General features: G+C 36.0%; 2 protein-coding genes across 2 annotated transcripts in view; one reads left to right on the forward strand and one right to left on the reverse strand.

The window, feature by feature from the left end:
• Window positions 1-614: 614 nt before the first annotated feature.
• Window positions 615-12,889, reverse strand: ANGPTL5 (angiopoietin like 5). Its single transcript, XM_040056178.2, has 8 exons — window positions 12,775-12,889; window positions 10,895-11,042; window positions 9,801-9,904; window positions 9,335-9,428; window positions 8,475-8,575; window positions 4,092-4,212; window positions 2,890-3,075; window positions 615-1,791 (listed from the first exon to the last, which is right to left on the reverse strand). The coding sequence occupies exons 1-8, from the start codon at window positions 12,874-12,876 to the stop codon at window positions 1,472-1,474; spliced, it is 1,176 nt and encodes a 391-aa protein (XP_039912112.1). The 5' UTR covers window positions 12,877-12,889; the 3' UTR covers window positions 615-1,471.
• Window positions 12,890-16,577: 3,688 nt separating this feature from the next.
• Window positions 16,578-17,765, forward strand: part of CEP126 (centrosomal protein 126) — a 38,234-nt gene continuing 37,046 nt past the window's right edge. The window contains exons 1-2 of the mRNA XM_040055226.1: window positions 16,578-16,672; window positions 17,507-17,632. Of these exons, the coding sequence (XP_039911160.1) occupies window positions 16,578-16,672; window positions 17,507-17,632 (221 nt within the window). The remainder of the gene's footprint in view (window positions 16,673-17,506; window positions 17,633-17,765) is intronic.

Here is a 17,765-nt window from a genome sequence, read left to right on the forward strand (position 1 = left end):
GTGCGCAAACAATCTCTCTACCTCTAATTTCAAAGACTCCAGTGTCTGACAAAAACAAACCCCCACTGTGATCAGAGAATTCAGTCTTCCACAAGAGCAGGACCTATCCCCTTTTTCGCAATGCCTCCACAAATTTCCTACCATGCTTTTCCTGGAGGCCTCCCATAAAGATAGTCCTCAGTTTCCCTCTAGCAGAGAGGAAACCTTCTGCTTTTAGCAACTTTTTACCTCCAACTGTTAAAAGCCAGTCAAACACAAAAGAAAAGAGAAATCTTTTCTCTCCCTTAACCTTGTAACATACCCTATGAAAATCTTTGTTTTCTCCTATGGCTACATAAATCTTTTGGAAGAAGTCCTAAACCATGGTGGTTCCAGATTGATGATGGTTTCTGCTCACTGTATTAATGCTCAGATAAAATAAAAAACAGTGAAGAGGAAATTCATGGAGTTTTTAACTCTTTTCATTGCACATGCTCCTACAGAGCTGGTCTGCTGAAACTGAAGCAAAGATGAGAAATACCATGCCTAGTTACTACAGATTTGATGCCAGGTTCCAGAAACACTGTACTGACAATATTCACATTTTTATTGACATTATTCTATTTTTACTGACAGAAATTCAGAGAATTCACAATCCTTAGTTTTAAATGTGTTTACACAACTTAAGTTGGTTTTATTCATCATTACCGCATGATCATTCACAAAATGAAAGCCACTAAGAATAAAAACCATAAGATCAGGCCCATATACCCAAAAATTAAAACTGCAAAGGTTATATGAAAAGCTATATGTTTTCTTTGTAAAAAAAATGTTCATTTGTAGTCAACTGTGAAATAGAAAATGGTAGAGTCAAAACTGGATTATGAAATACATTGACTGTGAAAATTAAATATAAAACTGGTCATAGCTCTTGAATGTCACTATCAACCTTACTTGTATAAAAATTGGGCCCTGATGATACACAAAAACTTATTATACATTGAAAAAATTGTTATCTTGCCTGAAAGAAATATAGAAAGAAAAGCTGATTCTGGAAATTAAGATGAAGTATTTTTCCAAACTATTACAATGAAAATGGGAGGTACATGGGGTTTTTTTAAATAAAATTTGCTGAACTTTCTTGCCAATTTAGATATGTGGAGAGCATAGAAAGACCACATTCAAAAGTCAGCATTACACTTCTTTTTATAATTTTTCTGTTTGTTCTGAGATTTTCCAAGAGGCAATTGAATAAAAGCTGACAAACACTCAATACTTTTTCTGAAAACTCAGTTTTTCTTAGGACCTTCTTTCTCAAGCTGGAACACTATAAATGCTGACATTTCATAATAAAAATGAGTAACTGTATTATAGAAATATCTAATCAAGTTTTAAGACTGAAATGTTCAAGTGAAGATGAATGGTAGTTATGATTGTAGTGATACATCACTCCACATAATTGCAAGGAGAGAGATATTTCTATTTTCATACATTAATGGAAATACGGATAATTGGTTCTCCGAATTTTCATTGAAACTGATTTAATTTTGACTGTTTTTTTGTTCATCATCCATGTATCCCAGTGAATCCCACTTGCAAGGAATCTTCCTGTGTAGCGATGAACACCATTGAGATTTGCAAGGCCACACTTGTTGAACCACCACCCGGTGTTATCACTGAAGTTACTGCAGCTCTTTACTGGCTGTCCTTTAATAGTGCACATTGGCCTGCATCCATCATTATCAACATCAAAAGTGCTGAAAGGCATGGAATTTTGGTTATCTTCTCTTCTATATCCTCTAAATGCATCACCTAAGTGCAACAGATAAAACAAACGAAAAGTTATTTACAGAGAAATGTTTCTTACTTTATGCACGCTTTTCCTCTGAACTTATTAGAAAAGTAGAATTCTTCAAAAGCAGTTCAAGAGCATCAGCTAATGAGCTGTAAAAGTGCTAATGATGCAGGAAAAAAAGAAGAACAAAATACTGAGAAATATGGATGACGTTGAAATTCAATGAAACGTGTTTGTATTTTTGTTGCTTTTAGAGATGTATGCTGGCTATAAAGGTAAAGGGTTCTGTTCTCAAAGACAGAGGAAGAAATTATAAAAGTAAACAAAAAGGATTGTAACTTCAGATTTTCCAGTAACATGCCCAAAGCCCCAGAGTGAGTCATGAAACAAGACGGAATTGCTAAAACACAAAGGTCAGTTATTGCTCTCTCTGTTGTTTTACTAAAGAACTTACTGAATAAATAGTATTTTTCACAGAGTAAATCACCAACAATTTTAGAGATTAACTATTTCATCGATAATAAAGTCCATTCTTTTCATAACATAGAAAAAATCAGTAAGACATTATGCCATGCTCAATGCAAATCTTTGCACACTTAGTACATTTATGCTGTTAAGCGAGGTCTGGAATTAATTTGTGTCTATGTATCACGCAGCAACTGTAAGCCAGCTTTGTTCCAGTCACTTTCTTTCTCTATCCTTTGTACATGACTATCTGGGTACTTCTGAATTATCCAAAGCATCCTCAGGAAGACTGCCAATAACATCTGTGATGAGATAATGGCCATCCAAAAAATTGTACCATTAGGTAAATAAATCTACTTGTAAATTAGGTAAATAAACACTAACACCCACAAAATCCCTTATTTATTTTATATATATCCTTATCCCATTTATTTTTTTTTTTTTAATTACAGGCATAACTGATCACCATATAATTAAAAATTTATCTGCATAAGTGTTCATCATATACCAGAGAAAAACACATTAGAAATAAAATTTTTAAGTTACTTATTATTCTTTTGAATGCATTTTTTTTTCATATTAAGAAAGAACAATTTTCATATTAAGGTAGAACAACTACCTTTAAATACTACGAAGAAGGAAGTTCTTACCAGCATTTCCTGAATAATGCCCCAAATGGATCTTAAAAGAACATGTTTCATCCTCTATCCAAAATCCATCATACGATGCATAGGCACGCTTATCATTTTCTGATTCCAAATCCACATAAAGACTGAAATGAGTGGCTTTTTGATTTACTATGTCAAAAATCTTCCTCAGCCCAAGCCAAAATTCTCCTTAAAGAGAAATATATCATATGGAAATGGAAACTGTAAAAGAAAAAGTGATTGTTCCTGTTTCTTTACTTTCCTTCCTGAACCAAATGTAATAAAAGTGGAAGATAGGCTTATATTCCTTTGAAAGACTAATGAAGGGACTGAGTAATGTTCCTACTTCCTTAGGAAATCCTTAAGAACTCCCATGTGTGCATCATTTTTTTCCATACGATATTTTTTAGAAAATTGTCCAGATGATAGATTTCAAATATTCATCTGCAATACATCTTAGAAGACCACAAAATCTGGATGTGCTAATGATCCCCTTGCATAAGCAGAAACTCAGTAGCACTCCTAAGGGCAATACTGAGAAATGATAAATGTTAGCATTCTATGAAATGCAAAAAAATTGCAAACCCTATTCTTGAAATTTAAACCCTGTTCTTGAGATTTGCTGCCTCCATAAATCACACTTGTAGTCTCATATGAGCTTCACTTCTTTCTAGAGAAAAGCTGCATGCTTCCATTGCAATCCCAGATAAACTTCTGAAAAAGCAAATGTGTTTAGACTTGTGGGATTAAAGGTCACAATAAAAAATTAATATCACAGTTGTGTTGGTATAAGCTACTGAAATATTTCCATTGTTTATAACTTTGCATGCCCTATGGTGAAATAATGATTTTTCTCTGCTCTAAGGAAATATTTTGCAAAAGTGATTCAAACCAACAACAGCACCTTTTTCTTTTTTTTCAGTCTGAAAAGAGAGGAAATACAATCTATAAATTGCTTCAAGCAGAAAATATATTTTAAACACTCTTGTGAGATTGCAATAGCTAAAGACTAGTGGGGTGATAGTCATTATGGGGAAGATCGTACAACAGATTTCATGAAAAAAAATCCTTAAGTAAAAATAAGACTTTTAACAAACAAGAACTTCATGCTACTAAAACTACCACGTAATTTAGTAGAATGTAGCTCACAAAAAAACAGGAGAAATGTGGGTTCCAAAGCATTTTAGAGTATTTAAAATTAATACCATTAAGGTCACCAAATCCATCCAGATATTCTGACCATGTTCTCTGAAACTGAACAATTCCATCAGATCTTTTCTGAATCACAGTCCATCCACCTCCTCGAAAATCCATGTCACACAAAACCTAAAATAGACATAGACATAATTAGGCATTTTTGAAGCAGGTTTTATGAAAAAGATATTTTAATTAAATAAAGGTGGATTATTAAGAGTTTTGCTAAGCAACATACTTTTCAAATATCTTTTTAAAAAGTTCTAAGAAAATTAAGAAATGAAGCTGCAGTATTTTCTTATATGTTCCGGTTGAGCTGTTTGATTTGGTATTTCTTCAACCAGTAGAAACTGCTCATAACAGATATAATAAATAAGCTTTGATGAATGCCACTGTAACATTTATAGCATGAAAGGGAAGCAATTTGCAATGTCATGTATCAATCAAGCAAAATATCATTGATACAGGTAGCAACACTGAATAAACTTTTATTTCAGCAAAGCAAAACAGACACAACTTCTTATATATTCTCCTTCACCATCATGCCTTCTTCCAGAGAATACTGTGTTTGTGGTGCCTGGGAAATTTAGAGCCTTTAATAAGGGTGAGGAAATGGAAAACAGTGATAGCAATAACCCAGCATATAACAATAATTTGCAGCAGCAAAAACCTCTACATAAGAAGTGGCCCCAATCCCGGGAAGTCCCAATGTGAACATATAACTGCCTGCAACTGAGTGGTACCACTGAATACATAAGATCAACTCTCAAATTTATTAGTCTTTATGAATCTTTGCTAAAATTTGTGCCCAGCAGTATGTCAAATGGAAGTGGTCCAGCTGCCATCTGCTCTGCTTTGGAATATCACATTAAGTGGCACATTTTCTCCTCAGCCCATCTAACTTAAGTTATGTAATTGACTTTCCTAAGTATATCCACAGTGCCAAATCTTGATCAGTTCTAATTGGGATTATAAAGTCTGGAAATTTAATGTAGAAAGATAATTTTGTACATTTATACACTGCACACTTTTGGCTCATTTTTGTCTCCAAAAGTGACTAATATCAGGAGAACTAACCTGGAAAATGCTTATATGTAGCAAGCCGGTAAGTTTCTTGTGGTAACAAAAGTAAGTTCAGAACATAATGTTGGTTGTGATAACATTATGCAGATGCACAAGTGATGAAGTAAAGTAAGAAATTTTTTTGACATTACAGGAAATGTACAAAATGAAACGTGTTTCAGAAAAGAGAGCTTTGCAGTCTTAGCCAGCTGATAAATGTGGAAACTAGGTGTAAGTCAGTTTAACCCTCAAAAAAAAATTGTGGCAGACTGAGCATTATATGTTGCACCTCCATTGTCTGTAGTAGCCAGATATTTTTCAGGAAACCAGACTGGCCCCTTCGCAGGAAAACATTAACATTGTAGTCAGAGCCTCCGCGATTTAACAATGTCTTCTCAATGATAGCAAGAAAGCAACAGGACAGAGCTGCAATTTGATCTAATACAACCTGAGGGATCTCGGATCTTCAAGTAAGATACTTTGAGCAATTCTCGCAAAACAAATACTAAATGAATCATAATAAGGTTCATGTGCAGGAGAAAAAATTGTGACCTTTATTTCCTGGAGAATCACATGCTTATTTCAGTCACCCAAGGAGGATGAAACTGGAATAAAAAGAAATATAGAAGATTCCAAATTGAATATTTAGATGAAAATACCTAAACCTCATCAAAATAATCCCATTGCCTCATCCACTGTCTTGAGAAGATGATTGCATGCTTGGCTACTCCTCTGACTATGAGTCAGAAATATGAGGACCCCACTTGGTCACAACATCAGTCTTTGGTCCAATATAAATCAGTGGGAGTGTTGATAACTCACAGAAGGAGCACGTATGGTTCTACATGAGAAGTCATCATCCAGTTAGATACAGCACCAATACATATACCAGCTAAATAAAAATATTAGATAGATACAGCGAAATACAGCATATTTGTAGCATATTATAGCAGTGTCATTTTCTTAATCCCTTATGGAAGTGCTGCAATTGTAAAGCCTTATAATACTTAATCTGCCTTACAGTTTGCTCTATGTCTCACAACATTAAAGGTATGAAGGGCACAATTTTGCCAGGTACAACCTAAATTAAATGAGAAGGAAGACAATTCTACCCTTTATTTCTTCCCTTTCCACCTGCAGTATGTGTATGAGGTAGATTCTAAACAACTGTTTAGTTCATCTGAGCCAACTGAAAAATATCATTGATCTAAATTTACTGATTGAAAAATGCATCAGAAATGGGTCATGGTTCATTTTTCCAAAAGTGAAATTGGTTTTAATCACCTCATGAATAAATGCTCAGGAAAAGGCTATTTGAGAGTAATTTTCTGAGGTGACAGTAACCTGCTACTACCACTAAAGCTAGATATTCTTATGGCTTCTGGAATTTGGAGTTCAATTAGCCCAAGTTAAGCATGAAAATCTATACTTACATTTGGAAACATGAGGTATCAAACAAGAAAAATAAGAATGGGAACACATTGTCTAAATAGTATTCATTTAAATTATATCTTTATGTATATTATTCTAAACCCATTTTTCTTTAGGTTCCATTGCATGAAAAGGCATCTTATTGCTGCAAATGTCCTCATTGAAATAAATTGTTTCATTTGGGGTTTGTTTCCTGATTTTTAGTTTCTTACTATGGTTTTCTGCCTCTGTAATTTTTCCTATTTTGCTGGCCTGCAGAACATTTAGAACTCTTGGCTATTAGCCTCTAAAAGATGATTTATAATTTCTTGTTTATATTTTAATGTCATGATGTATTTGTCTATCTATCATTTCTCTAGTACTCCTTTTAGGCTTCAACACATGAAAGAATTCACATTAAATAGTTTTCCTTAAAATAACATTCTTTATGGAACACATATTCTAGATATTTTTCTCTGAGAGCTTCTTGGCACTGTCTTTTAAGATCTGTTCAGCATTTACCAGACAAGAAATGGGACACTCACAACTGCAAACATTCTTCGCATTATTTATTGTTACCTTGTTCTTTTAATCAAATTGCTATGATTTTTCTTTTGTATTTCTGGAATCACCTTTAGTGAGGAATAAATTCTAAAACATATGCATTTTTTGCTATGATAGCATTTTGTTCATACTACAAATATGGTTGTTCTGTGATCAATGCAACTTGTCTTTGCCTTTCTTTTACAGGGAAAGGACTTCTTGATGAATTACAGATTTTTTTACTGAGCTCATTGCATTGCATGGAGAGAATGACAGGTTTTTATATCAGAGGTTGCAGAATCAAGTACATTTTTCTTTTGAGAAGCCAGCATAATTCTGAAACCTTTTCCTAACCAGTTTAAGCTCCTTTTTGTAGCATTTTGAAGGGCTCTTCTTGGCTAGTGATAAAGGGATTCATCCTTCCTTTGTTACATATAAAGGAACATTATAAAGTTAGATATTAAACTTTGCTAGTTATTAGTTAGCTAAAATTTCTTTGGGTTTTTTTTCTTCAAAAAATAATAACATCAAACTGTACAGCAAAGCTGAAGGTTTGAAAGTGCTATATCTGCCTTTCCACTGAGCATAAGGACTATTCTAAATAAAACAACCTGAAAGGGAAATAAACACATAAAGCAAAATATTTCTTGTTTTTGCAAGGATCTCAATATTCTGAGTCTGAGGTAATTAACCCAAATTTCCCTTCTTCTAGATGAGCACTATTAATTGAGCAATAACATAAAGCGCAGGCAGGGGTAGGAAGCATGATTGCTGCAGTTCGTTTTAGCAATATATATTCTTGTCTTAGGAATATAAATCCTGCAAACTGGATAGGAAATCTACAATTTTAGATGCCTCTGTGCCTCAAGACTGGATTATAATGATACTCAGACAAGAGCTAAGCACCTACTCCTCAAACCAAGGCACATCTGCACCTACACTTGGATGACTCTACATCAGCGGGGCCCCATCACAAGAGAAGACAATGTTACACAGCAGTATCACTCAAAATCTAAAAGTCCCATCTTAAAAGCCAAATGGGTCAGTCAATTGTTCTTTCAGTTTTCCATTTCTAGAAGAGAAAAGAGCAGCTCTTCTCCATATCCAAATGAGGTGCTGGAAAACGCCTTGGGTTTTCCTCTTTGGTATTTTTCACTGCATATAAAAACTGACAATGGGCTCTTAAGCCAGAGATTAAATTTCTCTGTAGAAAATAAGAAACTTGTCAAAATTATAGTAATAGCAGACACATGCAAATAATTTAGTACATTTTTCATTCATCTGTTGAGAAATTGTCATGGAAAACTCTTTAGATCTATTAAAAATATTCTAAATGCACATTCTCAAGCAAATTGTGACTATAATAATAAATGTATTACCTCAAAAGGATAATTTGATCCTTCTGGATGGATAATGTATAGACCACTTGGAGTTTTTGAAACTGAACCAACAGTATCTTTAATATGAGTGCAGTCCAAACCTAGAGACAAAAGGTATTCAAGGAAGTTCATTAGCAAAATATTTTTTTAAAAAATACAGATTAATACAGGAATATTACTTTTCTGGGTGACATGAGTTATTTAAAATACAATTTTCTTCTCATGTAAACTTTAAAATCATGCTTTGTCATGAATTTATCTTGTAAATTAAAATTCTCTAAACACCTTTCAGCTTCTAAGTACAAATGAAATTATATAGAAAAAGTTCTTTCCAATCTTAATATATATGAGGCATACCTATGTGAAATTAAATATTATGTATCTGGGTCAATTTACAGATTAATTATTCATTTTATTTATAACACCTGTACTGTGAAAAAGACATCTGAGAAATGAAGTAGTTTTCCTACAGATGTTTGTATTAATACCTGTAAAAGCCTTTCCACTAAAAAGTATACCTGAAAAACATTCCATTTGAATAAGGATATTGCAGATGCAGAGCACATTTTATTTCATTGCAAAAGAATGTGGCATTCAGCATCCTCAGATCATTTACCAGCTGATAATCATACTTGGTATTTTACATAAAAATCAGCATGCTAAATAGGATGCCCAGAGTTGTCAGTTGCAAATTATTTAAAGCAGTATTTATGATAACACTTTTAAACAGTTTCTTAAGTTTTCAGAGTTTATATGTTACTAATACAGGGTAAATGTCAATGTTACAATTGCTTACCTTTGCTTTAATTAGCTCCTTTTCAAGATACAAAGATACAAGACTACATCTGAAAAATACTCACCATGAGATTGAACTGCTTTATAAGGAAGTGGATCCAGATGTTTTCTCAAAATTACTGTGTTCAAAAGAACAAGTTTGTTCATGAGTTCATTTACCTGCAAATTCAAATAAAATATCTTTAATTAGGTTGCAATGAGAAATTTTACATTCTCTGTACATTTTCTGACTCCTAGTAAACGTAATCTGAAGTTAATTTTTGTGATGTGCAGTAATTTGTACCAATGTGAAGGAATGATCCTCCACTTTCCCTACTGCAGTGTATGACACTAAGTTGTGAAACGGGGTGCTTACCAATCCTCGTAGAAATGGAACTCACATCCTACCAGAGGTACAAGGACTGGTGATAAGACACTAATCTTACTGGTTTAATGACAATTTAATGGTTTAATGAACCTTATTTTTCTTCAGAAAGACAACACCTCTGGGAGAAATAACAAATACAAATCTTTATAATAAAAAACCAGTACCTGATTAGAAAGGTAATCCAGTGAAGACTGTTGATCATCCATCATGTCTCTTACCAGTTTTTTTGTACTTCTGGCGTATTCAGCAACAGAGTTCTGCAAATTTCCTTCAAAAGAAATATGTTCATCCACTTTGTTCTCATAACTCTAGAAATATTCTCAACTAAATGACAACATCTAGTTGTCATTACTTATTTATGACATCTAAGTGAATACTGAAGGTGTTTTACCTTACAGCACCTACAAGTGAAATGAAAGTAATACAGAGACCACAGATTAAAGCCAAAGATGTTAAAAACTTCAGACTTTCTGATTGCAGTAAAGACATCTTAAGAAGTGATTGCTCTTCTCAAGTTTTGAAGAAGAAATTAATCTCATCCTTAGGTAAACTGGACAACCAGATAATGGATACCACAGAAATATAAATGCATATTATAAAAGACATATATACAAGGTTTCTTGTCACCTCACATTTGCTCATTCATTGTACTACTGGTTTTTTGCCTTGATGCTAAAAATCCTTATCATCATCATAATGGCATATAAGTGATAATATATATTTTAAAATCATATGTGAAAACCAAGAATATACACAATTATTTTTGGAAGCTGGTTGTATAATTTGCTGTGTAGTTTGTCAAGGTAGTGAGTAGAGAATATCCTGTGTAAGCCTCTATAAAAAGTAAGGTGAAGAACAGGTTTACTCCCATGTAACTGACTAAATAACTAATTAACTATCTCCCACTTACACACCCACATCCAGCTATGACGTTTAAATGAGGAATAGACATCATCCTCTTCCTCTCTAATTGAGAGAGATACTGACATTCAGAGGGTAACAGGTCTAGGTGGGTTGTGCGGCTGCATGGATTTGCCTGTCTTCACCAATGATTATACTTTGTCACACCAGCTGCATCCCAAAAACAGGGTACTCCAGAGTTTCTGGACAATACACAGCAGGGTCACAAGGCTGTCACGTGTGCTCAAGAAGATTAAAAAATAAATTTGCACAGCATAGCGTAGCAGAAGAGAGGAGAGGATTGCATAGCATGGCGCTGCATAGCTCATTGCTAAAAGTATTCCTTATGAATACATACTGCACATGTAATGTTTGTCCCCTTGTAAAATTTTAGCTTGAGCATCACATGGTACAAGGCATTGTTCTTTTTGTTTTGAAATATCTGCAGATTTATTTTTCTCTTCCGCTTGGAGTGGTTCCTCCACAGCTCCAACATTCCTTGTGTCCTGTTGTACCAAACAACGGAGGGGGAAATAAATTGAACATAAAGCACACATAGAATACCTCAGTCTGTCAAAATGAAGTAGATTGCTTCACAGGACTTCCTTCAAAACCTGTTTTGCTTCACAGGTCTTCCTTCAAAACCAGTTTTTTAAAAGCTGTATCAAGTGATAACTGACAGAGCTGAGACCAAAACAGATTAGATGTTCTCTGCTTAGCCATACCTCACAAGAAAAAAAGTAGTGTCAGAGGTAAAGAATAACCTCTGTAAATTAAAAAAATACCACCACCATTTCTGGTGAGGTATTCTATTTGTGAGCACTGTAAGTGCTAGGCAAGAATTTGCAGATCCTACATTTTAGGAATCACCACACATCTCAAATGCTAAGGAACTTATTTTTAGTGGACAGAAGTAGGCTTTTGGATTTACCGGATATTAGCAAAATACTTTTACTCTTGAAAATACCTAAATTCATCATTTACATGCTGATCAGGGAAATACTTGCATAAGTTTTTAACTTATGCACACAAGCAGTTGTGAGAAGATTTGCAGACCAACATTAAAAAAAAAAAAAATTAAATGTTTATATAGGGGAAAGAGTAAAGGGACAATATTCATGGGCACACAATTATCTGAGGTAGTAACAATAACAGCATTAGTAAAAGTAGTTTCACTTGTTAGTGTTACTCTAAAATTATATTTTTGTATTTCATATTTTTTCTTCCACGGTGCCATATGACATAAAATAAGGGAATGCCTCTGAATCATCACTTAGATAAATTATTAAAAGCAATTCCCGAAATATGTGTCATTGCCAAAAGCCTAAGCAACACATTTTTGTATGAGTCTTTGTTTGATGATTTCATAATCTCAGCAAATCATTTGTATTATGTTCATATATTGTGTTTTCAAATGTAAACAGGATCCTTAGAAATGTCAAGATTTTAATGAAAAACAAAACTTATTTAGACTTGAATACATCTTCAACATAGTTGTTCTTTCCTGCTCCAGTTTTCTCTTTCTGGAATTGGTACTACAGCAGCAGGCACTGAACAGGATTTTTCCCCTGATTTTTGCTCTTAAAAAGTGAAAGTTAAAAAAAAAAAAAAAAGTTAACAAAGGAATTTTACTAAACAAGGTTTCTGAATTACTAGTATAATTGCATTTTGTGCCTGGAGAATGGTAAAGAAGTAAAAGAATATGTTTCTTTAATTTTGAAAATAAGAAAAAAATAAAGGAAGAAAAACTATGTAAGAGTTATAAACAGATCTCTAGAAACTATAAATAGAACACTTGAAAGTATTGCTTGTTCCAGGGCTATCACAGCTACTCACCAGATGTTCAATTAAATACTGTTAAGTAAATATTTTTAATCAGTATTTATCTTTAACAAAAGCCAACACGAAACAAGCAATTAAGTCTGATCTCAGCCATTCAAGCAAAAACTGACTCTGCCAAAACCAATACTTACTCTGCATTTAAAGTCATGCAGATGAGATTAAAAACATAACAACTGAGCTGTGATACAGGACATTAACACAAAAATGTTCTAATATACTGAATTCCTATAATTACAGTGTCGTTTATTTTCTCCCTCTGAAAATACCTGATTCTTCTGTATTTTCACATCTACCTTGAATAAGGCAATCCATATTTTTAAAACATCTGTCATTTTTCTGAGAAATCATTCAGTTACATCCATTGTCTTATCTAAACAAAGTAATAGAAAATCTTACCTTAGGTGAACAAGGCTCACCATTATTTATGGCAGTCTCTCCTAAACCAAACAAAAAAATATAAAGACAAATAAATGAAGTTAGGCTAAAGTGCTTGTTCATCTTTTACTCGAAGAAATGCAAATGTTTTGATGGGTTTCAAATTTCTGTGGAAAGAATTGTACACTATGAAGGCCTGATCTAACTATTTGGGAATGTCCACAGCACAAAGGGCAGCCAACACATCACTCCTTTACTGCCTGGATTTAATAAACCACATTTCAACTGCAGAGTAGATTTTATATATTAGTACTTGCATCCTGAGGAAAATTACTGCTTTTCACCTCTACATGACACATCAAACATACATATTTTCATTGTGATAAACTCTGAGAGATTTTCTTTTATGCTATTTTTGAGAATTTGTGTGTATTTTGCATGAGTGTTCTGGGCTACTTGAAAGAAAAAAGTAGTTTTACTTGATGTTTTCAAATTTTTGCCAAGTTTTTTTTATCATTGAAATTAAGGAGTCTGTATTGTTGTGGTGGTAGTGCACTAGAACAGGCTGTGAAGGTAATTTTGGAATATGTAATCAAAGTAGATTCAAAATAGAAAAGTGAAAATACATTTTTTTTAAGTCAGTACTTTGTATTACATAAAAAATCTTTTGCCAGGAGAATAATAGCAGTGTTTTGGTCTCACTAGTAGCCCACCCATTGTAACTCAGATACTGAGACAACCATGCAAAACAGTGATTTTTATCCCTGAAAAAAGTCAAAGTACAAGAGAATGGCATGATAAAGAAGAAAATTAAATGTAGTCTACAGAAGCTTGAGTTAAAACTATGAGGCACTTACAGACACTCAATTCCACTACTTTTGCATCTTAAAATTTGATCTGATAGCCTAACCAAAAAAAAAAAAGGTCCAGAAAGGTTCAATATATCTAGAGAATTTAGTAACATTAGAGAATTTAAATTTTTTGTGATCTGGCTGAATGAATGAAACCTCAGCTTCCAATGTACCACTGGGAAATACACTGTCTGAAGGATCTTCAGAACACTGTTCAACTGCACCTTACACTGGTACAACAAGACAATGTTCCAAATTTGTCTTGATAATGTGGTTCCTCTCCACTTCTATTTTAAGCTGAAATACACTAGAAACAGCTTTTGCTACTAAGGTTTGTTGGAAGCAACCAACATTTGTTGGGAGTGGGGATTACTACACCTTTTTAATCCAATGTTTTCTTTTAAAATTAACAGCTAAATGGTATTCAGAACCTGTAACTGAGGGAAGTATATATAGCTGCCTGTGAAATTCTGAACAACTTTTGGCTCTTTTGTATCTCTCAAAATCAAATTTTTAATTTTTTCTAAAGTACCACATGGTACACAATAGTTTCCCAATACGAGACTTACTAAGGTTTAATTGGTGCGTCTGTTGATGCTCTCTCAAGAAGATGCAGGTTGTGATCACTAGTTCAGTCTCAGGAAGAAGGTGAAAAAATTTCCATGGCTCTCTATATATCATATTAAGTGCAAAGGAGCAGTTTTTCTTCTTCTTTCTATGTACATAAATAGGCAGACTGACAAATTTCAGGCAGGAATGGTTAAAATAGTCCGAACATTAACTTCTCCCATGCAGCTGCCTACACAACTTAAAGAAAAACTATGGGACTTCAGCAAATTAATCCTCCACTGGAACAAGAAGGAAAGAAAAATAGGTTTCTGCAGCAGTACAGCTATGCTTCAGCCTTCAAATAAGACTTGTAATAAATTCAGAATCCATCCCATGAACTTTTAAGAGCTGATCTTTATCCTTCAATGGAATATCAGTGTCCAGCCCAAAGTAGAATTTATGAAACTTCTTTCAAACCAGCTACCACAGCAGGACCTTCCATTCTGTAACTACTTAAGGCCAGGTTTCTTTCTGCCCCAGAACAATCACACACTTCTGAATTACATTGCCCTCAGCTTGTCACCTTCTTGTCCCACAGTCTGAAAGATGTGAGCGTACTCATGGGGAGAAATTGTCCAAGAACCGTAAAGGAAGACCATGAAAACTTAATACAAAGTAAACAAGAGAAAAGACAGAAATATATATAAACACTATACTTAGTTCTGAATCGCAGAAGGTATCTTAAGATGAAGTGGCAAGTTGTGCTGTGTTAGATCAAAATTTTCAGTAAATCTCTGGAAGCTCAAATTCTGTCAGTGGCATGAGTTGACCACGACCATCAATCTTTCTAGGTGTGACATGGGCCCAAATTCTGCAATTTCCCAGCTCTGCCTCAGTTCTGCTTGGGTGCCTCAGTCCTCCATCCTGATAAAGCCCCCTACTGCATCCTAAATGAAACAGCACATTTTATCAGGCAAAACTGGGATTTTAAATGTGTGTGTGGGTTGAAAAGAACAGTGGTAAATTGACAACCACTTTCCCCCCTTCTGCAACACAACAGAGCAGACTGGCAAAGAAGTGGTGAATTTGGGGTCAGTTTTCTGAACTACAGGTGAAAGACTTCCATTTTAGGGTCATCTTCTCAACCGCAGTAACTGGGATACTATAAATATTTAACACATTTGGCAACCTGATCACCACTGGTCTTGACTGTAAAACGGTGACAGCAACACCCACTTCCCAAACTGTGCTACAAATATGGGAGAGGGGTCTGTGGAGGAAAGTACTTTATAAATACAGGGTACGATTTTTACCTTCCTAGTCAAAGACATAGAACAGCTGCACACTAGACAAAAAAAAAAAAAAAAAAAAAAAAAAAAAAAAAAAAAAAAAAAAAAAAAAACACCACCAAAAAAACACGAGTTAGTTTAAACTCGAACAAATACACCAGCCAAGAAATGTCTCACCAGGAAGTCACCAAAGCATTTAGTCTATTGCTGACAGGTCAGCAGGGCAATATCCCAACACACCCTGCTTTGCGAAAAAGAAAAAGAAGAAGAAAAGAAAAGAAAAGAAAAGAAAAGAAAAGAAAAGAAAAGAAAAGAAAAGAAAAGAAAAGAAAAGAAAAGAAAAGAAAAGAAAAGAAAAGAAAAGAAAAGAAAAGAAAAGAAAAGAAAAAAAGTTTTGCAGTCTTAGGAACAAACTGGGTTGATGGTGGGGTTTTTTTGTTCTTTGCCTTTTTTTTTTTCTTTCTTTGTGTAACTATATTTATTTACTTTATAGTATTTTTCTGTGTGTATCTTTTGGTGGTAGTCGTTGCTATTGTGATTTCTCCAACCCGTGGTAAAAAAAAAAAAAAAAAAAAAAAAAAAAAAAAAAAAAAAAAAAAAAAAAAGTTTATGGTGTTAACTCCAAGTTTTCAACGGGCCTAAAGGCACCCGCAGAGCTCTGCAAACCCGCACGCGGGGCCGGGGCGGTGTTCGCCCACGAGAACGCGTTCGCTCGGCCCCGGGGTGTGTTTGGGGCTTTTAAAGGTCATCCCGCGGTTTGTAGCGCTGCGGAGGATGCAAAGCCCAGCGAGAGCCAAGCGCCGCTCGTGGCACGGCTGTCCGGACGGGACGAGCCCGCGGGGAGAGTGCGGAGCGATTCCCACGCGTGGCTCCCACGCTGGCACGGGCACCGACGAGGACCTCCCGGGCCAGGCGGGTCCCGGCCCGCCCCGTCCCCCGCGCCCGCCTCGAAGCCGGGGAAGGCCGCGCCGGCCGAACCCTCTCCCCGGGCGCGGCTCGCTCGGCGCCGCGGCCCCGCCCCGTCGCGAAGGAAGCGGCCGCGGCGGTTGCTAGGCGGCCGGGCGGGACGCGCAGAGCGGCGCGGCGGAGCCCGGCGCTGGCGGCGGTGCGGGCCCGGCGCTGACCCGGGCGCTGGATGGAGCCCGGCGGGAAGGCCGGCGGGGCGGAGCGGGGGCAGCTCCTCGCCGGGGCGGCGCAGGACCGCGCGGGAGGGCGGCGGAGCGTCCCTCCGTATCCTTCCCGAGGCGGCCCCCGAGCGCCGGGGCCGGGCGTTTCTCGGGGCCGGCCGAGCCCTGCGAAGGGGGGCCGGGATCGCGGGGCTGCGTGGGGCCCGTGCGGGGCGGCGGCGGGGCCGGGGAGGAGATGTCCCAGCCTCCGTCCTGCCCCGCGGTCAGGGACCGCCTCAGGGGTGTCTGCAAATTAAAACCTGTACGGCGCGGGTTTTATACCGCCGTGGGAAAGTTGACTTCTCAAGCAACGAAAACAAGCGTTTTCTTGTTCTCCCTCTTCTAGGATATTATGCCGCTAGGAATAGTGTTTTCCATCCTAAGTTGTGGGTTCTTGTTTTTTGAATTTCAGTAGTAAGAATTACTGACACAAACTCTTAAGATCCACCTGCACGGTGCCACTTAAATACTTACTGGCATGATGCAGGATTGATCTGGCTCTGTGGAGAGCTTTTATTTAGTGATGTTAATCAATTTCAGTGTAAACGACTGATCCTTTAGGGTGTATGTGGGGGTGTTTACTATGTAACAGTTTTCCTCTCATACCTGCATCCTAATGTTACAGGTTTAGATCACTGCACAAAATGTCTTCAAATGAACATTGTAAATGTGGGATTTTTCAGCTGGTGGTGTCATGAAAGATGAATGCAAAGCCTCTTCTAAAATTCCTTTAAAAAGTAAAATGCAGTTACATTTTTTTTTCTGGAAAAACGTAAATTTAGTTATGACTGGAATATACAATTATGAGACCTATTCTATATAAGGTAAATCATACAGGCTATTACATTTTTTAATGAACTGTTCCATCCAATTTCAATTGTCCTTAACACAGTCTTAGGGGTAGAGATTTAATATTTAATTTTGAGCAAGATTTACAAGAAGAACGTCGGGCATTGAAAGAGGATCAGAAAATGCATCGGAGCAAGGCAATGAAATATTTGATGGAGACAAACAGGAGAAGAAGGCAAGTAACTAGGGTTCATTTAATGGAGGATTGTAAAATAGAGAAAATCAAAGCAAAAAGAGCCAGAATTTTGAGACAGATCAATATATCTCTACTATTTTCATGTTCACTTTGATAAATATCTCCATGCTTT

This window comes from Hirundo rustica, chromosome 2 (assembly GCF_015227805.2).
Source record: "Hirundo rustica isolate bHirRus1 chromosome 2, bHirRus1.pri.v3, whole genome shotgun sequence".
NCBI lineage: Eukaryota > Metazoa > Chordata > Aves > Passeriformes > Hirundinidae > Hirundo > Hirundo rustica.